Source organism: Eublepharis macularius, chromosome 14 (genome assembly GCF_028583425.1).
Source record: "Eublepharis macularius isolate TG4126 chromosome 14, MPM_Emac_v1.0, whole genome shotgun sequence".
NCBI lineage: Eukaryota > Metazoa > Chordata > Lepidosauria > Squamata > Eublepharidae > Eublepharis > Eublepharis macularius.
The window spans coordinates 18466585-18490468 of record NC_072803.1 but is presented as its reverse complement, the minus strand read 5'-3'; the positions used below and the strand labels follow the sequence as shown (position 1 = coordinate 18490468).

General features: G+C 43.6%; 2 protein-coding genes across 4 annotated transcripts in view; both read left to right on the top strand.

The window, feature by feature from the left end:
- Window positions 1-307: 307 nt before the first annotated feature.
- On the top strand, window positions 308-8375 carry TIRAP (TIR domain containing adaptor protein). Of its 3 annotated transcripts, none has more exons than XM_054997193.1 (5): window positions 308-381; window positions 1023-1043; window positions 4335-4467; window positions 5368-5967; window positions 6954-8375. In XM_054997193.1, the coding sequence occupies exons 3-5, from the start codon at window positions 4461-4463 to the stop codon at window positions 6992-6994; spliced, it is 648 nt and encodes a 215-aa protein (XP_054853168.1). In that variant the 5' UTR covers window positions 308-381; window positions 1023-1043; window positions 4335-4460; the 3' UTR covers window positions 6995-8375. The 3 variants fall into 3 exon arrangements, with proteins under 3 accessions (XP_054853168.1, XP_054853169.1, XP_054853170.1); XM_054997194.1 differs by having other exon boundaries at window positions 1023-1104; XM_054997195.1 differs by lacking the exon at window positions 308-381 and having other exon boundaries at window positions 1038-1068.
- A 1457-nt stretch (window positions 8376-9832) lies between these two features.
- DCPS (decapping enzyme, scavenger) overlaps window positions 9833-23884 on the top strand; it is a 63941-nt gene continuing 49889 nt past the window's right edge. The window contains exons 1-2 of the mRNA XM_054997990.1: window positions 9833-10280; window positions 17326-17494. Coding sequence (XP_054853965.1) covers window positions 9891-10280; window positions 17326-17494 — 559 coding nt within the window. The 5' untranslated portion in view covers window positions 9833-9890. The remainder of the gene's footprint in view (window positions 10281-17325; window positions 17495-23884) is intronic.

Below are 23884 nucleotides of genomic sequence, written 5' to 3'. Positions count from 1 at the left end.
AGATCTTACAAGGCGGTGCAGGAGCACGCAGCGCTCACGCGGGTTTGTACATTCCAGCTACGTAGGTTGCGCGGAGAACCCGGTGAAAACGATCGCAGTCGTTTTTTTACAGTTCAATCCCATTCGGTTTAGACCGGAGTAACTCTGTTTATGCTCACGCTGTTAGAAGAGCCGCCTTGCAATGGTTGCCTCTTTCTACCTCTTCCCTCCGACCCGCGGCACTTCCCCCACCGTGCATTGCCAAAAGCGGAGGCGGCACCGAAAGTGCCCAGGCGAGCCACCATTTGAGCAGCCCCGTCCAGGAAGAGTGAAGTTTTGCAACTCCTCACTGTCGCCTGGAAATCTGATCCGGTTTCTCACTCTATCCCCACCCTACAGCCGGTAACATGCTTCAAATCTTTGCTGCTAAAGGGATGCATTAAAAAAAACAACTATATATTTCGCATATGCGGTTTAAATGGCTTTATGTTGGTGCCGGTTGATTACCACGATTAGGAATGCAAACGAGCAAAAAGGAAATTGCAAGCGTTGCGAAGGCGCTTGAGCAGCAGACCGGAAGAACAGGCGAGTGCGGGGTTTGCTGGGGGGGGGGGCAAAATTGAGTTGGTCTCCCCCTTTGAGACGTAGCCGCGAGTCTGCAAATATCCAATTGACTGATTGGGGGAGGGGGACTTTTGGCCAAATTGCAATTCATCTTCATGGCGCAGAAAGATCCTAAACATATTTCTCATAAAGAAATCTTACTGACAGTGCAATCCTGCTGAGTTACAGCAGTGTAAACCCATTGATTTTAATGGGATTAGACGGAGTAACTCTGCATAGAATTGCACTGTGAGTTAGGAATTGTTAGGCTCTAGTCTGAGCCTCTGATTGCAGCGGGCATAATCTGCCCTAACTTTGCATAGGATGGTATTATCAGTGGATCTTTCCCTATGTTAGGAGTACTTTGACTTCCTGCTGTTTTTAATGTATATTTTTTAAAAGTTGTTTTTTTATTTTAAAAAACTGCATTTCCTTTTCAGGTTCTGCTGTCTTTCAAGCAGGTGAGGAGGAGGAACACAGGAACATGTGAGACCTGATGGTGGTGGACAATGGATGGAATATGTATTTCTGTTCTTCTGATCTCTTCAGTTCTTAATTTTTTTTTTAAGTGGTGGGGGTTATTGGGATTTGGTACAGCGGTCTAAGAGGACTGCGGAGAGAGTTATAGGGAGAGTTTTTAAATCCCATTGTATCTTTGTTGCTGTTGCCAACTTCTGGCGAGATTTTTTACCTTTAGCAAAGTCTGCAGGAGAAGCATTCTCTATCACTGTACTTGCAAGCGTTGGCGCGCATGCGCGTGCATGTGTGTGAACAACATGAAGCTTCAGCCTGTTGGATTTCTGTTGGTCACATACCTAAAGACGTGGGATACCAATGTGTATACGGAACAGTAGTCTCCATTAGAGTGCCCAGAAGTGTTGTGGCTTGCTGATGTAGTTCTTGGCACCCATTACTTCCCCCTCCAACTCTTCCTCTTTCACAATCTTGGCTTTCCTCCGCTTCATTGGGCTTCAGAAGAGCCCAGGAAACATCACCTTTGCGCTGGTAGGGAGCCCCCATTCTGAAACAGCTTCTTCCATTGTCAGAGAACGTGTGACGTGGATCCTCCCAACGTTTTGTGATTGGGTCCTGCCCCCGTGGCAGCCATTTTGTGGTAGCACCTGCTACCCTTTCTTAAATTTTCAAAAACGTCTACAGGCTTGACAACGTTGGTGAGCTTGGGTGTACCCCCAAGGTTTTGACAATTGGTCTGATATGCCTTTCATTTCTGACTGAGAGGCTGTGATCCTCAGTCTGACAAAGGCTTAGCAGGAATCACTTGTGCTTGCAGCCTTAAGAATAGACTACTGCCGTGTGCTTCCAGTGGGGTTGCCCGTGGATACTGTTTGGAAGCTGTGACCTTGCAGTGTTTGAATCTGAGAGGGAAAAAAAACTGGTTATTTTGAGCTTTTTTATTTCATGGGTGTCTTCATGTAGGAGAAAAAAAAGTTTATTTCACACTTTACTATCTGAACAAGTTATTTTGAAAAGTGCTTTGCTGGCAGCCGCAAATGTTCGGATATATAATTGTTTTTCTATGATGTTTACCAGGTCTCATATATTTTCTCATACACTTTGTAATGTGGAATATTTTTTAGGAAGCTCACTGGATTTCATGTAGTTTTGCCATTCACAGTTTCTTGCATATAGTCCTTGGTTTCAGTTGTATTTTGATATATATCTGTTGCAAGTTTATATGTTAACTACTAATAGATTTTTTCACTTGCTTTTCATTGTTTGTGAGTGTAGAGTTTTGCTTCCCTTTGTGTCGTCACACACTTGTAGCTGTTGCTAAAGAACATGCTAAACCAGTTCTCCAGGATCTTCCCTTGCCCCCTGCTATCTTTCAAATGTTATATGGGGAGCTGGTTTGGAATGCTCTAAATAGCTTGGGTCCCTACATGCCTCAAAATCAACCCTTCTCCCTTATGTCCCATGAATGAGGAGATTATCTAGATGGTGCCTCATGTGCCGTGTCTGAACGGCAGGTGCACATAGCGGCAGAGGTGTGTCTTGAACTCTTGTCTCCGCGATGGTGTACATTGCACTGGACGGCTGTTGATGATTCTGTCAGCAAGGACTGCAGGAAATCCAGAGCAGCTGGCAAAAGTTTTTAGTTCTTGTTGATTCTCAGTCTTAATTCAGATGGGAGGCAGTGGGTATTATCTGATCTTAACAAGTGATGAGAGGGAGGGGAGGAAGGGTTACATCAGTGATGAATTCTCGTGGCCCTTTCTTACACACCCAGGGTAATACCGATCTCCACTTTGGGGTCAGGAAGCAATTTTCTCTAGGCCAGTTTGGCCAGAGATCTGGGAGGTTTTTTGCCATCTTCTGGGCATGGAGCAGGGGTCACTGGGTGGTGTGGGGGGAGGTAGTTGTGAATTTGCTGCATTGTGCAGGGGGTTGGACTAGATGACCCTGGAAATCCATTCCAACCCTGATTCTATGATGTCCCAGTAATAGGCCACACGTCTTTTCCCTTCTGGGATAAAGAGACTAGTATTTGCCAAGTGCACAGAACTATAATTTGTTAGATAGTATTGTCATTGTGGATAGCAGTTTATCAGCTATTATACAGAGTGCAAAGAAGGCAGGTCTCTGCCCCTCAAACCTGACAGTCTTAAAATCTGAGGCAAGGAACAGAGAGAGTGGGAGATGGAAGTGTGGATACATGGTGGAAGTGTGTGTGTTCATTTCAGTTGTGTGTTCTTAGTGTTGCAAGTAGGTGTAGTAAGTTGGGGACTTGCAAGGAATCATCAGTGGGGGAGGGGAACAATTAGGAACCCACCACCAATTCTCCCCCTCCAGAATTCTGTAAGCTATTGGAGGCCTGAGCAGGCTGCTGCCCCCTCCTCTTTACCCTTGTGGCTAAACCAGACTGTTGCTTGAGGTTGGTTGAGCCCCCCAAGTAGATAGAGATCTACACAGTGACCATCCAATTCACTATTAGATACAGCGCTATGTGTGTCAGTCGAACCCTCTTACAGATAGCTGATTTGGAGCTTTTAAGTTGCTTTTGGTTGTCTGCACAGCTAGTCTGCATTACAGTGGGATCCTCAACATCATTTCTGCAACTGGAAATGTAAATAATAATGAATCTGTATGCAGCCTGGGCTTTTGCTTACAATTCCTAAAAGCCACAATTTACCTTCAGGCAGCATATAGCCTATATTTTTCCCTGGCCTTTTCCTCTTTGTAGGGATGAGTTTCATAGATACAGGCAGGGCTTTTTTGTGGTCGTACTCTAGATTGTCCAGGCAAACCCGATCTCATCAGAACTTGGAAGCTAAGCAGGATCAGGCTTGGTTAGTAATTGGATGGGAGACCTCCAAGGAAGGCCAGGGTGTGCTATGCAGAGGCAGACAACTGCAACCCCCTTTGTTAATCTCTTGCTTTGAAAACCCCAGCAGTGATCTCTGAAAGTCAGCTATGACTTGATGGCTGTTCCCTCCACCACGACTCACCAGTACTCTTTGAAGGGGGAAGGGGCTCTCCCAAGTCCTGAGGGAGGAATTGGTGGAAATCAGTGCAACCTTACATATGAATATTGGTGCTTTTTAAACCAAGAAACACTGAATACTGGCGTAATTTGGTCATTTTGGGAAGAATTGCAAGGCTGTGGTTTGAATACCACAGATTGTACTATGCTACCATTCTCCCCAGTGCGTGTTCATTTTGGACTAAGCTTTGTGGTCTTATTTTATGTGAGTAAATGTGAATCTCATTTTGCTTCCATTTTCTTGATACAGCAAGAGTTGCCCTGAGTGAAGTTCCAGTGTAAGTGGAGAAATAGCCCTTCTCAGTCCTCTTCTTTGGCCCATTACCTGCAAAGGAAGGTAGACGCGGATGCTTCTCACCTGAAACATAGTCCTGATATGGCAAGTGAGTAAACAAGCTCTGCTTCAAATGACTTCAGTCTGTTAGTTAATTGGGACATGCTCCTTTTTTTGCCCCTTGCTGTCCAGGTAATAATCTCTGCGCAGTTCACAAGCAGAAGCGCTTCCTTCTCTTAGAATTTAGGATACATGAACCAAATTTGTACAAAAACAGTACCCTTGAACATTCCAGTAATACAGTGGAATTTGTGCCAGTGCCCGGGGGTTAAGGGGCATGGAATTTAAAACAGGATAGTGAAAGAGCAATAATTTAGCAGGCTAACTGTGCAATCCTAAACAGAATTACACTGTTCTAAATCCCTTGGAATTACTTACTTCTCTTTTTGATGGGCTGTGTTAGGGAAGGGGGGATAGTAGAGTTACATAGGATTTGTTTGTTGTTATATTTACTATCCTATGCAGGAAAACAATACAGAAATCTTAATGGGGGGAATTGGTGATTCTTTATTGTAGAGATTTTAGTCAGCATGTGTCCTCTGTCCCAAACTTGTATGATATCATTGATTAGAGCTGTTCCTCCAGCCTGTCTCCCTGGAAAGTGATTGCCTTGCTGAAGTGGTATTAATTTTTCTTATAGATTGAAACTTTAGTAGAATTCGAAGGTTTAATGCCAAAATCCAGAGGCGTGCATGCCCATCCTTAGCTATGGAAGCCTAAGATTGATTGCAACAGCTCCATGTATAAAAGGGATACAGTGATTACAGGTGCTGAGAACAAAGGAAGCAGTCGTCATTGTGTTGTACTTCTGAACTTCCAGAAAGATTGGACTGGCCTTTGTTGTAAACAAAACAGAGATATCAATAAAATTTAGCAAAGTAGTTCTTACAGTAATCTGTTAAAATCTCACTGGTTTATTTTATCTGATTCTTTATTGGTCACTTTGCAGATTTCTTCAAGTGGCTCCCGCGGATGTCCAAGCAAAGTTCAACCTCTTTAAAGAGCCCATTGGACAATGCTTCTACACGGTCACCCTCCCCTCATTTGGTGCAAAGCTTGAATTCTGTTGCCACCAGTTCAGTGAACAGTCCCAAACAGATGTCCTCCACTTTCCCCATAAATGTAAGCAGCTCAGACAGTGCACGCTGGAACAAGTTGTATGATGTGTGCATCTGCCACAGTGAGGGAGACCTTGAATTTGTGGAGCAGATGGTCTCCTACTTGGAGAGCCAACCGGAGCACTTTCGTTGCTTTCTTCAGTTGCGGGATGCGACCCCAGGAGGTGCCATAGTTTCAGAGCTGTGCGAGGCTGTCCAGAACAGCCATTGTTGGGTGCTGCTGATCACCTCCAGATTCCTCCAGGATCCTTGGTGTGTTTACCAAATGCATCAGGCCTTGATGGAGGCACCGATGGCCAATGGCCGCATCATTCCCGTGCTGAAGGACATTGAGCACAGAGACTATCCGAGGGAGCTCAAATGCATCTATTACATCAACGTTACAGTCTTGGAGAAAGGCTTCAGGCTGGTCAAAGAGACCGTGATGCGCTGTAAGTAAGCAGTGGAGAGGACGCTTAGCACTCTAGGGCAGCCTGATACCGAGTTGTTACCATGGGAGGATTAATGTTTCATAGGAAGCAGGAAACCATTTGTGACTCATAATCATGAATAAAAATTGCTTGTACATTATATTCTCCTGTGCCCAGTATCCACTCTTACACCCACCTTTTGAAACACCGGTAGCTCAGTCCAATAGACTTCTCTCTCCACCCATAGGATAGGAGTGAGTGGGATGGATTTTACACCTAGCCTACCACTCCACTGAGCAAAGTTCGAAACTTTCCTCCAGCCTAAAGAGGAAGAGCTACTTAAATAGAAAGCAAGCTTCTTAGGTTGGAAGAAGGCTCTTGCGAGAATGGTTGGATCTGCCCCAGTGTTGATACAACAGCATTCAATTTATATACGGCCCTTCGGGAGAACTTAATACCCACTCAGCGATTTACAAAGTGTGATGTTATTAACCTCACAACAATCACCCTGTGAGGTGGGTGGGGCTGAGAGAGCTGTGACTGACCCAAGGCCACCCAGCTGGCTTCAAGCAGAGGAGTGGGGAATCAAACCTGGCTCTCCAGATTAGAGTCCTGCTGCTCTTAACCACTACACCAAACTGGTTCATCAGTGGCAAACATGCCGGATTTGAGAGACCTATTCTCATCCTTGTAATGTTAGTCTACATCAGATGTTAGTCTACATCAGATGAGGAAAGAAGGGTAAATCTGGGGTTTAGATTGTGTGTAAGGTTCATTATGGAGACATTGTTATGGTTTAATGATTCTTTTCTGGCTGTTTTTTTTAAATTGCAATATAAAATCTTGTAGCAAGCAATTGCTTCCCCTCAAATGCTATAAAGTGGTGGTGGACCCTGATACTAAACACTGAGGCTTCGAACTTTCAAGAGAAGACGCGAGGTTTTGTTTGAGCTTTTCAACACCATCTACTTTAAAGCTCCTAAACTGTCATTGGTTATATTTTTTAGATCTACGGGACCTGTGTCAGAATGCGCACAGGAGCACTTAACTGGAACATGGACTAAACGTTGAGTCTTTGAAGTATTGGGAGAAAGTACTTTGGATAAAAGCTAAAGGATGTGTTGCTCGCATGAGGAAGGAGAAGCATGGTGTTCCCCTCCCACTGACCCATCTCACCACTGAAGGGCTGATTTCACATTCATTGGCATTCAACTATGTGGAAGAAGCACAGCCCGGCCATAGGAGCTCCTGAATGGCATCTGGGCCTCCTGCTGTGCCACTGAAACACTCAAGGCAATGGGAACATGTCTGCCTGGGGTATATATTGGAGGTTCCAGCGGGCCCAACAAGAGTTCCATGCTTATTCATAAAAGTACTGTGCCTATGCTGGAAGCGTGTGTATGTGTGTGAGTTCTGAGAAGATAGTTCCCTGGTTACCAAGAGGTCAAAGCAATCTGTTACTTTGGGGAACCTTCTTATATATTCAGAGCATTAATTTTTGAAAATTTCTGTTACATTACAGTAAAATAGAATAGTGTCAGAATTCAAGTTCTTCCATCAGCATACACAGCAGAGAAGCATGAAACCAGAACTGCCACTTGTTAATATTCCTGAATCTCAAAAGGAATTGCTGGACAGAAGCAGCATTTTTGCTTCCGATTCCATTCGAGTGGTCTTCGTAGCCGAAAAGAAAAACCAGGCTTCATCCTAACTCATCTACCCATATCGGCTTTGGTTCTATGTATGATTCTTTTCCGAATTGCCTGTTTTATGTTTAGACCAGACTACCTCATAGTATGCTTCTGTTCAATGCCGTCTTAAACAAGCTTACAAGTGTGTCACTCAGTCTAGGATTCCTCTCTATGGGAATCTTCTCTAGACTTTCTGTCCAGTCTACCATATGAAGATCCGGCTGTAAATCCCTTTCTTGTCCCTGTTCCTTCATTTCTCTTCCTCCTTCCATCACTTGGATTGATTGATTTTTTATTCTATTATGCTTCGGGGGGCGGGGGGGAGCTGTATACAGCAAATGTAATTAGTACATAATTAAGTACTTGGCAGAACTTTGAAGTCTGCTACAAACTTTGGACTGTAGCATAGTTACTGGCAGACAAGTATATTACTTGGACCTTAAATTTCCTCCTGCTGCTAGGGTTAGTGGCCTCATGGTAGAGTTCACCTGGAGATGCAACTGAACTTCAAACTACAGATCGGCTTCCCTGGAGGAATGACAGCTTCAGAGAGTGGACAGTATGGTGTCACATCCCTGCTGAGTTCCCTCCCCTTCCCAGATTCTGCCAAAGCTTCAGAATTTTCCAAGCTGAGTTGATGGTCCTACTTGCTGCAGAATGGGACATCATGAAATTAATGAATGGCAGACATTTGATCAGTCCCTATATAACATGCTGTGTGTTTTAACATCTTTTCTACAGAGAATAAAGTGTTCCTTAAAAAAAACGTGGTCTTAAAATTTCCTTCAGTACTGAGCAGTGGTGTAGGACATTTGCCAGGGTCAGTTACAGCAGCCTAACAGCTCTTGCATTGAAAAAGAGATCAACTGGTACTGCCAGTTTCATTTAAATGTTTTTTTTTTTTTCTGGACCTGTGTTCTAGTAAAAATGGGACACTTCATACATATGCACACACATGTATAGAGAGACAGGCTGTGAAGTGCAAGAGGGTCAGTCTGATGTAGAGGCAGGGTTGTCAACCTCCAAGTGGGGAGTGGAGAGCTGAAGTTACAATTGATCTACAGGGATCAGTTCCCCAGGAGGAAACGGCAGCTTCAATGGGTTGGCTCTATGCATCACATCCCAGGTGAGCTCCCTCACCACCTCAAACTCTGCCCTTCTCAAGCACAGCTTGAGAACTGCCCAACTGTAGGGACCTCTGGGGTATAATGCCATACAGTCCATTCTCCAAAGTAGCCATTTTCTCCAGGGGAAGTGACCTTTGTTGTCTGAAGATCCATTGTAAGTTTGTCATTTATGGTCTGCCTTTCTCAGAGACTCAAAACGGATTGCATAGAGTGAGATTGGTGGTGGAGAGAGCCCCCAAGTCAGAGTTGACTTATGGTGAGCTCTGGTGGGGTTTTCATGGCAAGAGACTAACAGGTGGTTTGCCATTGCCTGCCTCTGCAAGCCTGGTCTTCGTTGGTTGCCTCCCATCTAATTACTAACCAAGGCCGACCCTGCTTAGCTTTTGAGATCTGATGAGATCAGGCCCACCTGGTTTATCCAGGCCAGAACAGAGTGAGATTAGCACAGTCAATATCACGGATATTTCAATAAACAATGCCATAGGATAAATAAATGCAAGTTTACAAAGACTAGCAAAAATACCAATACAAAGAAGAAATGCTGAAATAAGAGCAGAAGTAATTCTAGAAGTGAAATTAGACAACACAGAACTACTTAAAGCAACATGTAGTACATAGGAGCACATACTTAAAAGCATCAGTAAGTACATAAGGCAACATAGTGGTGAAGTCTATGGTCCCTAGCTCGTTAGTGAAGCATCTCTTTGAAACCACCTCCCTACAGTACAGCCCTCCTGTGTAAAAAGCCGTTTTGAATAATTCAGTTTTGCATCGTTTGCAGAAGGCCAGGAGCCTTATGGGAGACCACCAGGCCCCACCTGGAGGTTGGTAACAGTCCTTCATTGTGTTTATGCTTCTCACAACAACCCAGCGAGGTAGGTTGAGTGAGTTTACAGGCAGGCCCAAGATTCTTGGTAATCCAGTCAGCTTCATGCCACAGTTGGGGATGTGACCTAGGTCTACCTAGTCTCACATCCTAGCACACCCACATAGGCTCTCCTCATGCATATCACAGTGTGTCCAAACAGCCATAAATGTGCATTTTGTGTGTGTATCTAAAATACCACCGAGCTGCCGGTTTTCAACGCATTGATCTTTAAGGAGCCGCATCACACAGAGAAGTCGCATGAGAGCCGGAAATGAGGGGCACCCGGATCGCCCTCTCAGGAAATTTGACAGCACATGCGCAAATCTCATCGCCAGCCTCGCCTTTGAAGCGACCTCCCGCCGGCAGAGGGCGAAGCTCAGCAACCGGGACTCAGTGGGCGCGAACGGCTGGGGATTGCGCACGCGCACAATTCTCCCCCTTCTCCCTCCCCCATCCATCCCTCTCCACAAAGCCATGGCGGAGTCCCCGACTCTGAAGAGGAAACGTGAAGAAAAAGAGAGTAAGAACGGGACGGCCGAGTCCCCAAAGGAAGGCGCCACCGCCACTGGGTTCACTTTGACGGACCTCTCAGTGCGGAGGGTGCTCAGGGAGTCTGCGCGGGACAAGACCATCTTCCTCCATGGGCAGGTACCAACGGCCGAGAGCGACCGTTACTGGGAGCCGGAACGCACCAATTAGCATCGAGGGGTGGGGGTAGCAGGTCCGTCAAAATTTAGCCCCGCCTCCTGTGGAGGAGACCATTTACGTCACCAAAAGGGGGGAAGCCTCGTGTTTTCTAGTCTGTCAGAGTGTAACATTTTATATTTTGGAAATTCAAAACGCTGCCATAAAGCACACATTACAAGAAACCGAATTCACGACAACATTTTAATTTTGCAGAGGCTTTTGTTTTGCCTTCTTTCTGGCCACATAGCGTTGTTCTTCAGAACCACACCGAAGCAGCGTGGTTTGTAAATTGGCTGGGCGTTGGAATTGGTATTTTATCAGATGGTTGATCTGAGGCTAACTTTGAATAAGGCAGGGAGCTTTCTAGCGAGATATATTGTAAGTAACTGCTGGCCCGTTAGGGCGGGGGGAGTCCAAAAAACAACAATTTATATTTTAAACAGAGCCAACCAAAGTGTCGCAAGCTGAACAAGCTTTGTGAAGTGTGCTTGCTTAGACTGTCAAGTGCACGTTGTCTGAAGCTGGAAAGTATGTGAAATTCTGGATTGTATTGATCAAATAGCTCAACACATTTCTTGATTTTTTTTAAAAAAATCCCCAAGTTTGATCAAATTTAGTCATTTATTAATCTTTATTTATTTATCTTTTTCTATTTATAGTTTACCTTTCTCACTGAGACTCAAGGCAGATTTCACAGGAATTAAATAAATTAATGGCACTTGGAAGCTAAACGTGTTGTGTAGCGTTCCAGTAAAGGTACAGATTAGTGTTACAGCAATGAAGTTGCAGCCCTGTGTAGTTTCTACACAGGTGGGTTGCCAATTCCAGATTAGGAAATTCTTGAACATTTTGGGAGTGGAGCTGGGGGAGGGCAGGGTTTGGGGAGGGGAGGGACCTCAGCAGGGTATAATGACATAGAGTCCACCTTTCAAAATAGTCCTTTTTTCCAGGAGAATCGACCTCTACCATGGAGATTAGTTGTAATTCTGGAAGATCTCCAGCCACCACCTGGAGGTTACCAACCCTATAACAGGAACGAATTCCGCCACAATCAGTGGCACGTACTTTTTGGTTATAAACATGTTTAGGATTGTGTTGTAAATGTAAAAAAAAAAAATTCCCACTTTTTGTGAGTCACCAGGTATTGTTAACGCAGATGCCTTGTGCTGCTTGTGTTACTACTTGTTCACTGAGATCAGAATCCTGTGCGTGGTCTTAAGGAGAAATTTTCATTGAAATCCTCAGGACTTGCTTTTACATAAACCGCAACTAGGGCTAATTTGTGAATATAAATTAAATCAAATATAGATAAGGGTGCAATTTAGTTGCTCAGCAGGGTTGGTTAAGTTGCACTGTTATCATAGATGAGTGATTTCCATATGGTGCTTTGGGCTAGTGGGCTGGCTGATAGCTGAGTTAGATCTTGACACAGTGCAGAGTGTCTTTGGCTACTGCTCCCCTCCTTCTAATGGTCTCTGTAGTGGCAATTAGTAATGGAGTGAAGAGAGGCTCAAAACTGAAAAAAGACAGTTTGGAGGACTCATGAGATCTAACAAGGGAGAGAGAGCTACTGAGTGCTTGCTATGTCCAGTAGGTCTTCAGTTCATCCTTGGATGCTGGTGACTGGCTGCAAGATAAAACAGTTTGTATATTAGGAATACAGAATTTGGAGTTGACTCCACAACAGTGGCTTTAAAATGCTCTGACTTTGGGGACCTCTTCCCACATCAAGTTCCAAAAGACCTTGTGTGTGTTGCTTAAGTGCTTGGGGTGAATGCAGAGGTACACATCCACTTCCTGCAGTGTACTGGCCCGGCTTTGCTCTCTTATAAAATATTGGAATATCATCTTTTTACTGTTTTTAGAGGTCGTTGGATTTTACCTCTTTTGACTTGTGCTCACAGGGAGAGATTCTTCCCTCTCTGATGCTAGATAGTGATCCAAATATAACCAGCCTTGTTGGTTGCTAAATTTCTGTCTAACACATTTTCCTTTAGAAATTAATTTATTATTCTGTCAGTCGTTGCTCAACTTCATTTGATCATAGGAGCACTGGAAAGGAAAGGATGTTTACATTTGTTATGTATACGAGCCTTGAGGTATCTCAGATTTTAGTTGTAGAAGCTTTTGAGCTCTCACGCCCCAAACGCAATGGTATAAAATGCCTCTGGTTTTATAAGATCGCACTACAATATTGGTTGCTCTGAATGGTAATAATAACTGCAGTCTTATGGCTAGAACTGGTTGCAGTGATTCCTGTTGTGCCCACTGCTCCATTTTGCTTGTAGGCACTTACTAGGTTTGCCACTCCCCCAGTGTGGGCGGAGCATCCCCTGCTCCCATCCTCCACCCCTCACACCACTCACCTGGCTGGCAGGGGGGAAAGGAGGGGTTAACACGGCTCTGGGGTGTGCTCCCAGGGTGGTGTGATGATGTCACTCGTCTGAATTGGCCTATTTGGGGCTCAAATTGGCCAGGTATGAAGTGTGCACGTGATCCTGGGCCTGCACTATGATGTCATTTCTCAGAAGTAACATCATTGCACCGCCACAGGAGCACACATGTAAAGTGTGCACATGAAGAAGAAATGTCAGGTGAGTGCTAAGTTCACCTCCTCCTGCCAGGAGGGCATGGGGATCTGGCAACCCTAGCACTTACCTCTGGTGATAACAAGAGGATAGCTAGCAATGAAAGGGAATCTTCATGGCTTTGTGGTGATCAGTTATCAGTTAATGAACAGGTAATGCTTTGTCTCTGCCCCTCTCTCTCAGGCTGCACTACATGTCCCGTCTGTAGGGGTCTACAAATTCTGCTTTGCTTACCAGCCAATTGCATTTGCTGGTCACCACCAATTTTACTTCTCCTGTGGTCATGTGCAGAGAACATTATGGGATGGGACAGAGTCGGTTTTTTTCTGCATAACCGTGCTGGTTTTTACAAAAGCAGGATTGGAGAGAAGCTGCTTCTCTCTTTCTTCATAGAGGACAAGAGGGGAGGCTTGTTCCCCTTTCTGTTTGTCTTAATATGGGGGCCAGGACAGGGCTGCTCACCAGTGCAAGGGCTAGGAGCAGGTTTCAGACTTTCTTCTTCCGTTTTGTGAGTGGTGGGAAGGAAGCAATGTGCTCCTTTGAAGCCCCTGCCTTCATTTTCCCCTCAAGCCTGCCTCTCAGAGTGGCTTTTGGGAAAATCTGATCACCTAAGGGCATCCATGGAAAAATGACAGAGCATTTTAAGTGGGTGTTGGTACCAGCGGTCTTCCATGAGTGTCAGTTGTTACATTTGTGTGTATGGTGCCTGAGGCGGGTAAGCAGCCTCAAGTTAATGCTCAGGGCAACACTTCAACTGCAATAAAGTCTTTACTTCACTGCATTGATGCCTGCACGGCTATGAGTATATGTAGTAGTTTTGTGGGACTGCTGGGGAAAAAAACAGAGCGTAGAATGGAGATTCAGCCTCCTGAAATCTTTAGCTTTCATTTTTTTTTTAATAAAAAAGTTTCTAGTCCCCATGGCTGTGAAGATATTCATGGAAAAGCATACCTATTGAAAATCCTGAAGCCAGACATGTAGCTGAATAAGACTCAGTAGTTTGCGGGGGGGGGGGGGGGAGAGGGGCTTCAGTGCCCTCCTCCCCCTTCCCTCAGTGAGGAAAACCAGCTTAAATTATGCAAAAACAAGAGGAGACAGGCAAGTTTATTTAGGTCACAGAATTAAGCTTTCCTTTGTGTGGAATATTTGATTGCTCAATTAAAGAATGTTTAACTTATTTTTAAAATGCAGAGTACTGCATGTATCCCTGCTACTTAGGATAAGCAACAGATGAGGAAGGTCTCTGGCATGGCTGTGTATGCATTTTTCCAAATAAATACAGTGATGGAAATCCTGATGTCTCAGGGAGAGATGGCTATGCAACAGGGGGGAAAATGTCCTACTGGACAGCAGGAGGAGGTGGGATAGGAGTTGAGAGAGTGGTAGAATGAGAGGAGATCAAAAGCTGACTAGTCCAGCCTCACATCAGGGGACAACTATGCAGTCCCAGCCATGAGCAGAGAGCAACAGTCTCAAACATCACGAGCCAGTCTATATGCTGGTGAAGATGACCAGCAAGAGTCTTGGCCGTTCCAACATAAGTGAAATGTTCCCTCTGGGCCTCCGAATGTGGTGGTCATTTGGTTCCTTAGGGGAGGAAAGCCGACCCATCGGGCAACCATTCCAAGGGCAATTCAAGTAGAAGCTTTTCTGACATTTTTAAGCTTCTTTTCGTCTAGTTGTGGCAGGTTTTGAGATTCAGCACTGTAGATGTGGGTAGATGATGTGCCTGACTTGGCAGTCAGGAATAACTGAAAAGAGTTAAGAGTGAGCTTTTTGTTCCAAACAGCAGAAGAAATGTGGCAGAGGGCACAGGTCGCAGTTCCCTCTGACAAAGCACCGGCTACCCATCTCAAGGCTTAGATTATTTTTTTATTAGCATATCTATTGCTTTTAGCCTGGAGATCAGTTTTTCATGTTTAGTGTTTAAAGTGGAATTGAATTGCAAACTAGCAGTTAACTCAAATGTTATAAATAAGATGGATGGAGTTGTCACTCAGGGGCCATAAAGATGGAGAATTTGCAAGTACTCTTTTAATTCAGCATTTACAGCTGTACAGTGATCAGAAAGAAGGTTCTCCCCGAATGCAGGAATGTAGTTGGGTTAGTTCTTTTACTGCCCTCTGTAAATCCTCCTCTGAGATAACCAAGCCCCATGATGAAATGTCAGGAAATGGAAAGGCATCCCTATAATTTTGAAGTAGCATGTAAATTCTCGATGGATAGATTTTTAAGGAGACTTGCATGTGGATTAAACTCTGTAGGTCAAATGTGGGGCGTGTGCATGCAGATAAAACTATTACAAGGCAGATGAACAATAAACTGCAATAACAGGGCATTTGAATGGCCAAGGTCAGATACCACTGCGTATTTATTAAACCATATCGAAAGCTAGTTCTGTACTGAACTGGATTACATTTGGGTCTGTGAGTTTTTCTGCACTGAGCTGTATCTGTGATCTCTGTAAATCATGCAGACTTTTAAAATAGCTATGGTTGTTGTCAATTTTCCAGGCTGTATAGCTGTGGTCTTGGCATTGTATTTTAAAATAGCTACTTACCTGTTCACTTCTGGTGTGTAAAAATTCCCCCCAGGTGACCAGTCAAGGAAGCTTCTGTAAATTAGATATTCAAAAGCTGAAAATGGCATAAGCGTTTCTACACTCCTCTAGTGAATCTTTGCAACAGCCCTGCAAGTTATGTAAATGCTGGGTGGGAGTAACTAACCCAAGGTCACCCAGGTCACTTGATGGTTAAATCAGGATTTGAAACTGGGTTTCCCCAGTCCAGGAGCCTAATTTTGCTCCTGCTAGTTATGGCAAATAGTAGGAGCTTTTCGTGACATCTGTTCTAGGTTCTCACTTCTGGAACTTGTTCTCTTACCTTTCTGTCATTTCTGAGGCCATGAGGGCTGGATAAAAACAGCACTGAGATTTACAGCATGCTTAATTGTGCACCCAGTTGCAAACTTCACAATGCTGCAGCACACCTGCTGGATATCTGACAATGATTATGAGTCTGCCCACATATATGTGTTCATACAGCACGTCTTCTTGAGATTGGCGCATGCAAAAGAGCTGTGGACACACACTCACCCGACCATCAGTTCCACCTGTGATCCTTCCTCCTTCTTTGGAGGTTCTCTAATGCAATGGTCTTCAGTCCATGGGCTCAGGTCCCTTAGACTACAGAGCCCTACTTGCTGGATTGAGAATCCCCATAGAGCTGCCATCTTTTTTGGAAGAACCTGCTGCTGAGATAGATATGTAGAAAGCTAGCGTGCCATGCTTCCTGCCTCTTTTTGCATGCATGGTCAGAGGAGCAGCACAGTGAAGAGATGAGGTCACCCAGTAGTGACTAGGATTCCTCCACAGTCTGACCCTTGGCTTCTTCCTCACTATGGTGCATGTCTGATACTCAGCTTGTCCATGGTTCTTTGGTCCGCTGGCTGTGATCCTGGTCTTGATGCTCATGAGGTCATAATTCTGGCTCCTCCTTTTCCTGTCATGTGGCTTAGATATCATGTGACATCCTGTCACTTGCTTAAATTCAGTTGGTCCTGACTCCAGACAAGTTGAAGACCACTGTTCTAATGCATTAACCCTACAGTGATAGAAGTATTGTATTGCTGAATGGTGATTGGTACAGGAAGTTGAATTTTCCAATATCAGGTCACGTCTCATGGATTACAGCGAGGTCTCACCATATCTTCATTAAAATATTACGTGTTTCGGGAGTAGCCCCGCCTATTAAAAATTTGCCAGAGAAGAGTACCAAGGATAGATCAGGGTCTGTTTTACTGCTGTTCAGCACACAGGTGCTACGGTTCCCTAAATTGCTGACTTGCAAAAGTACAGGCTGGTGTAGCAGCCACAGTGATTTCTCTGTCCTGTGTGATCCAATATAGTGTCCTACAGCATATGCTGTACTCAGAAGGGTTGGTAGGGACACATAATGCTACTGCAATTCCACCTGCTTTGGGCTTCAGCTCTCCCAGCATAATGTGAGCACAAAATGTTTTTCAGTTCCTGGGAGCTGCCCCTACTGTGTGCCTTGATGTCATCTAGATTGTGCTCTGGGGTAGATCTTGGTGCTATCTGGATTCCACCTAATGATAGCAGACACAGCACATTCTGGACAAGAAGGATGTGTTAATAGCCACTAGTTCAGAAAGAGACTTTTAAAAAAGGGGGACGAGATAGATTCATGCAGGGTGCATCTATCAACAGTGATTCGTTGTGATACCTAAATGGAACCTCTTCCTTCTCTGTACTTCTGAGTATGCTGGGGATAGAGAAGGAACACCCTCCTAGTGAGCTTGCAGAGGCATTTGGCTAATTGTTGTGGGGTACAGAACGATGGCATAGACGGGTATTAGTTTGCTCTGGCAAGACAATTCTCACATTCTTGTTTCTCTAGGTGAAGAGTGCGTCTGGGGATGGGACTGACGCCGTGGTGATTTTGGAGAAGACCCCCTTCCAGGAGGAGAACATTTCTGAGCTCCTTAAAAAACACACAAAGCTGAAGCTTCAGATGTCCAATGACATCTACAGCACCTACCACCTCTACCTTCCTCCAGAACTCAATGGTAAGTGATCAGCGTAGGAAGTCAAAACCTTCCAAACACTATACCATTTTGGGTTACACTTTGTGGATTGCCGTGAAATCTCCCCAATTCTTCATCAAACTAGTATGTGTGTTTCAGCTGTAATGGTTTGCCAGGGAAGAGTACCAGGGATAGGGTTGGGGTTTCTTGGAATGTCCTGCGTCTACCTGGGGCTTTTTATGCTCTTTGCGCTTAATCTTTTACTCTCTTTCTGGCAGTTTGGTAGCAGCCTGGATATCCTTATACTTTACTGGTTTAGAGCAGTCGTTACAGCTGTGTGCTGGGTAGTTCTTGGTTCAGATTTTTAAAATTATTATTATAAGCTTGTTAGGTAGCCTTAGGCAAGCCACTCTCTCTCCAGCCTTTCCCTGTTGGCAACTTGAAAAGGCTCTTTTGCTTTTACTGTCATTTATTGTTTTAATCTGCCTTCTGGACTCTGGCAGAAAGGTCAGGTTTTAAAATGGAAATAGGTCATACGAAGATAGTAACATGAATCTGCCTTCCAGGGTTGCTGTAAGGATTATTAAGAGCATACGAATGCTGTAGTTTGAACACTTGGGGCAAAAGTGATATTAAAATACTAAGCATTGCCTTCAGTATATACATATATACATTAAAACAATGGGTAATTTGTTTTTACAAGCATTGTACTTCTTTTCTCCAGTCATATTGTGATTGTTCAGTAGTGCATTCCTACTTGAAATACTTGGCAAAATTGCTTAATCTTCCTACAAGATAAAATAGGAATGGGTGCTGTAGGATCCTTCAAGGGAAAGTTTTCCATGTGCCTTTGTTATTGGCAAGACTTTGCGACATTCAGCGCTGGTGTTTTTCAGCACAGTTGCAAATCAAGGAAACCTCCATCAGCTGCCTGGCAGTGTGTACAATGCTAGCGGGAAACATTTTACTGACAGGAACCACTGTGGTGTAATAGTTAAAGTGTCGGACTAGGATTTGGAAGACCCAGGTTTGAATTTTTGCTGTGCCATAGAAGTTTGCTGGGTGACCGTGGGCTAGTCGCACTCTCTCAGCCTAACTTACTCACAGGGTTGTTGTGAGGATAAAATGGAGGAGAGGTGAATGTATGCCATTTTGGTTCCCACTGGGGAGCAAAGCAGGGTATAAAAGCAGTAAATGAATAAATTAATAAGCAAGAGTCCCAGTGTGTGAGCTGGATGAGTTGCACTGCTCGTCCTCAGAAAGGACCCAAATTGGGTTTGGCTCTGGATGGGAAGCAGACCTCGCTCCCTGTGGTCTCATCCCAGACTCGCTCACTCCGAGAATTCAATCAATCAATCAATCAATCAATCAACCAATCAACCAATCAACCAATCAACCAATCAATCAAGTACCTTTAATGGCATACAACCAAGAATTCATATACTGTTAATGAGCGGCCATTGCTATCTCGGTTCTCATTCGGTGCCAGGGTTTTCCCTCATGGGTATAGTTGTGTCATGTGACAGATGTACTACATATCACATGATTCCCATTTCTGGCTGCATCAGAGCCACAGGTAATGCAGACTCCATTTAGTTCTGGGCTGGTCAAGCAGGTTCTTGTGCTGTTCACAAAAGCCACTGTTGAAGAAAGAGGCATGGTTCACATATACCAGTGAATGGTGCTTTGGCTGTTTGTGCCTGAGCCTTGTGTTCATGCACTCCCTGAATTTTGCCCCATTTACCAGTGATGGCAAACTATGGTGCAAAGGGAGACGAATGCATGGACTCCTATAGCTGATTCCCAGTCTTCCAAACCATTGGTTGGATCCAGTCTTTTCAAGTGGCAGAATGGAATTTTCTGGCAAATCTAAAAAACTCTCTCTAACATGCTAAGTTTGCTATATGCAGAGAAAGTTTTCACAGAAGGAGAAAAGTTTTCCCTTTGCCTGTGTGTTCTACTGATGCCGTTTTGGGGGACTCTGCTGCATGCTTCTTCTAATTCCCCGACATAGGTCTTATCCAGAGTGCAGCTGCTGATGCTTTTTTAGCTGGACCAGGCAGGCATTGTTGCAGGCAGCTCCAAAATGTAGGTACCCCCTTTTTGCACTGGAATGGAATTGCTCTGTGTAGATGGCAACCCTTGGATTGGTCCTGCACTTGTACACTAGCAATGATGAGCTAATTCCAGTGTGCTGTGAGTTCCACAAGGGGGCATCCTTCAGCTAGGAATCCAGGAAATGTTTCCCATAGTGTCCTTAGCAAGAGAGGACTCGGTTCTGTTAACGTATCACAAAATTTCTGCCTAAGCCTGACTTACAGTACCTTGCTTCTTTTAGCTTGCATTGTATCTGAGACCTCTTCTTTACAAGGCTTAATCAGAAGTGTAAACTGGCAGCCTCCATAGTTAGCTGCCTGCTGCACACCAACTTGCAGGACTGGGAAGTTGCAGTCCAGTCATGGGTTTTTTTTGCTCAGAAGTATACCCTGCTGAGTGCAATGCAGTTGTGTGGAGGTAGCATAGATGATGACAGGGAGGCAAATTAAGCAGATGTTCCAAGTCAGCTAAGGTGTATCTCTCTGGCTTGCTAAGCAAATAGATTGAACTATCTAAAGTTCTCAGCTGGACTAATATGTTGATGGAGGAACTGCCCAAGATAATATGGAGCATTTTGTTCATGGCTGTTTTCCAGTACTAGGGTTCATGCTGAATATGGGAAGTGGGCATCTCTGAGCACATGCAAAGGGATGTTCCCTCATCACAGTGTGTTAACCAGCTCTGGTGCATCTGCAGTTGGCAGGAAAGGATTCCACAGCAAGGGATATAACTTTAAAATGGCTAGCCACCATTGGAAACAGAACACTGCTTGGCTAAATGAAACCCTGGTCTGATTAAATGGATCAGTTTGGACCTGAAATGTGGGGCCATCACAGCGTGATTGAATTGAAAAGCACCAAGTAAAATTTTGAAAACTTCCAGCATGACCCAACAGTTCTTCTGTTGTGTTTCTTCGCTTAGAAATAGGGATGTTGCCCCTAGTGTATTTTTGTGTCATTTAATTAAGCAATCAACATTTTCTTGATGGGAGTGGAGAATTATTTAAACGCTGTCTCCAGAAGAGGACTTCTGCTTGCCATGTAAAAGATGGTAGTTGGCTGCAAGTAAACTAAAGGCTTGTGCAGTCTAGGAATTTTTTGCAGGCTTACATAGGTGGTATGAAACCCGAAGTGAAGTTTCAAGAGAGATTTTGATGCAAGATGATTTGGCCACGCTCCAGGAATTAAAGGTAGTACCCAGATATTACTTGTTAAGATTTAAATTTTATTTAACAAATCATTCTGCATTTCCTATTAGGAGACGTTTGCCCCTCTGACAATGTCATCATTTGCAGTCAGCTGTTTTGCATTGCCAGTTTTAGAAAGATTCCATCTAAAGAAAGATGTGGCCTGTGAGCAGAGGCTGTGGATGGAACCATCTATTACATATTGAGTTGCTGTACTGATAAGGTACTAAATATCTGAAGTTTTCTTCTGAAAATGTGGTCGAATCAGCAAGGAACTGAACCCCTGCTTGCCAAGATGGATGGGGACATTACCACAAAGGTCCTTTGAAGGGACATGGATGTATCCAAACTTCTTATCTGACACAAGCAGCAAACAGCTGTGAGAACTGACATTTCATTGCGTAACCATGTTTTGTTATGACTTGTGGCATAAACAAAGAAACTGCTAGATGAATTTATCTCTATTTTTCAAGCAAGCTTAAGTTTTGGCATTACTTATGGGAGGAGCCAAAAGTCAGTGAGAATGTGCTCTGTGTCATTAAAGTTACAGGTTCAGTTTCCAGCATCTCCAGTTGAAGAGTTTTGCATTGCTGGGCTGGGGAGAACCTACATCTCGTACCTTGTGGCTTATCCCCAAGTTGCAGAAGATTCATGTGGGGATGGGGCCGCGGCTCAGTATTAAAGCATCTCAAAGGTCCCTGGTTCAATCCTTGACATTTCTGGTTTAAAGGATTAGGTAGTAGAAGGTGATGTGAAAGACTTCTGCTTGAGACCCTGGAGAGCCCTTGCCAGTCAGAGTGGACCGTGGTGACCAAAGCAACTTGATGTGTGTTCATAGGAATTCTCTGTGCATTGCTGCAGGCTAGGAAGATAAACAATCACTGGAGGAATGGGGAAGAAGATAGCGTTTCTGAGCACTGCCAGGTGCTTCCCTCCAAGTGTTATATTCAACTGATTGCATGAAGTGAAACCAAGCCAGTTCAGCTGTGCCAAACTGATTTTTATAAGCTCTCCTAGGCCTAAGTCAGAACAATTTCAGCCCTAGCCAAACCAGCATCACTAAAAACTCACAACTGACTTGGCTCCCCACTTTTAAGTTGGTTCAGAAGGTGGCCATGACCAGGCTGTTGACCCTTTCTCTCACCTGTCTCCTGCCCCGCCCACAACTGAAATATGAAAGTCCCTATATTCTTGGGTGATGTTTCAGAATGACAAGTTCCAACAACCTCTCTCCCCTTCTACCTTACCATTTCTCTGCCAGTGTTCCTCAGAGACATGTCAGGAATACTTTATTGTTTCCTTTACTTTCTTTCTAAGGCTTGTCTCTTGTAAGTTTACATAAGCTAATACATTTAACTAAGCCATTGTAGGTTTATAAAAAATATTACTTTAATTGTCTTTTTAATAAATATTTTTTATTCTTTCAAAAAATAGGGTACAGAAAGAAAAGGGGAAAGAGAACAGAAGTTTACATTTGAAAGAAAATTAAAGATACGCATTACAAGGACTATCAAAATGCAATAGCCATATAACATTTAAAATACAATTTTCAGGTATACAACACAAACAGTGCAATGCTATGGAGAGTTACTTCAGTCTAAGCCCATTGAAGTTAATGGACTTAGACTGGAGTAACTCATCATAGGACTGCACTGAAACATATTCAAAAATATTTCCTCTCTCCATCTTAATGAACCTCCTCATTAGATCAACCAATGTTTAATAAACTATATAATCAAGCTGATTTAAAATGAAAAAAATATTTAACATTAGCTATTATAGATTGTAAAATATTTAACATTATATATATAAATATTTTTACAACAAAGACATAGCTATACTTTATAATTGTTGGTTCAGAAAAAAATAAGCAATGCATTTAAAATATTTCCAAAAGATATTAGTAAAAATATTACTTTAATTGTTAATAGCATCAGGGTGTGTCTTTGTGTTGTTTTTTGGAGACCTGTGAACTATTGCTAGACTAAACTTGTTCTGTAAACTTGAGAAAGAGATTGGTCATTCTCTCTTTACATTAGAGGGAATAACAGCTTATCTCTCCTCTGTTCACACTGAGATACCCTTTTTGTTTTGTGAGTTGGTACAATTTAAAATTGACACTGAGGAAATTGAAATTGTTGAAGTTTTTCTATTTCTTGGGTCAATCATCAACTAAAAGGGGGACTGCAACGAAGAAATCAGAAGATCGAGACTTGGAAGAGCAGCTGTGAGGGAACTAGAAAAGATCCTTTAAGATAAAGATGTCTCTCTGGGAACCAAGATCAAGATAATCCAAACTATGGTATTCCCCATTACTATGTTTGGTTGTGAAAGTTGGATGGTGAAGAAAGCTGACAGGAAGAAAATTGATTCATTTAAAATGTGGTGCTGGAGGACAGTTCTGAGAATACCATGGATGGCTGAAAAGACCAGTAAGTAAACTCTAGATCAAATTAAGCTGGAATTCTCCCTAGAAGCTAAAATGACAAAAATGAGGCTATCGTACTTTGGTCACATCATGAGAAGACAAGACACATGGGAAAATCAATCCTAGGAAAAATGGAGAGCAGTCGAAAAAGAGGAAGACCTAAAACGAGATGGCTTGACTCAATAAAAGAAGCCACGTCCTCCAGCTTGCAAGATCTGAGCAAGTCTGTTAATGATGGGATTTTTGGAGGTCTTTCATTTATAAGGTCATCATAGATCAGAGGCAACTTGACAGCACATAACACACATGATCCAGGGCATAGAAGCTGAAGAGGGCTGAGTTCGAGTCCCTCCTCTGCTCCAACATCAATCAAATGAGTAGCAGGTGTCTTCCAGAGGTCAAGTAACGGTGTTCCAAACTTCGCCCTTTTTTCCATCTTCCAGCTGATCTCCTTGTTTTGCGAATAAGAATGTATATTTTAAAATAAAAATTGTCACTTGCACTTTTCCATATGAATGTGGATGCTTTGGACAAAAACAGAACAGGAAAGCATACGCAACAATAGACAAGTGAATCTACAGAGAGGAGCAACCGTATCAACTTTCCGCCTGTACGAAGTTTCAACCAGATTGGGCCTTGTTGCTGCTCAGAAAATTGAAATAGCTTAGAAACATTAATGTGAGAGTAGGTGGCATGGTATAGCCTGATCTTGTCATATCTC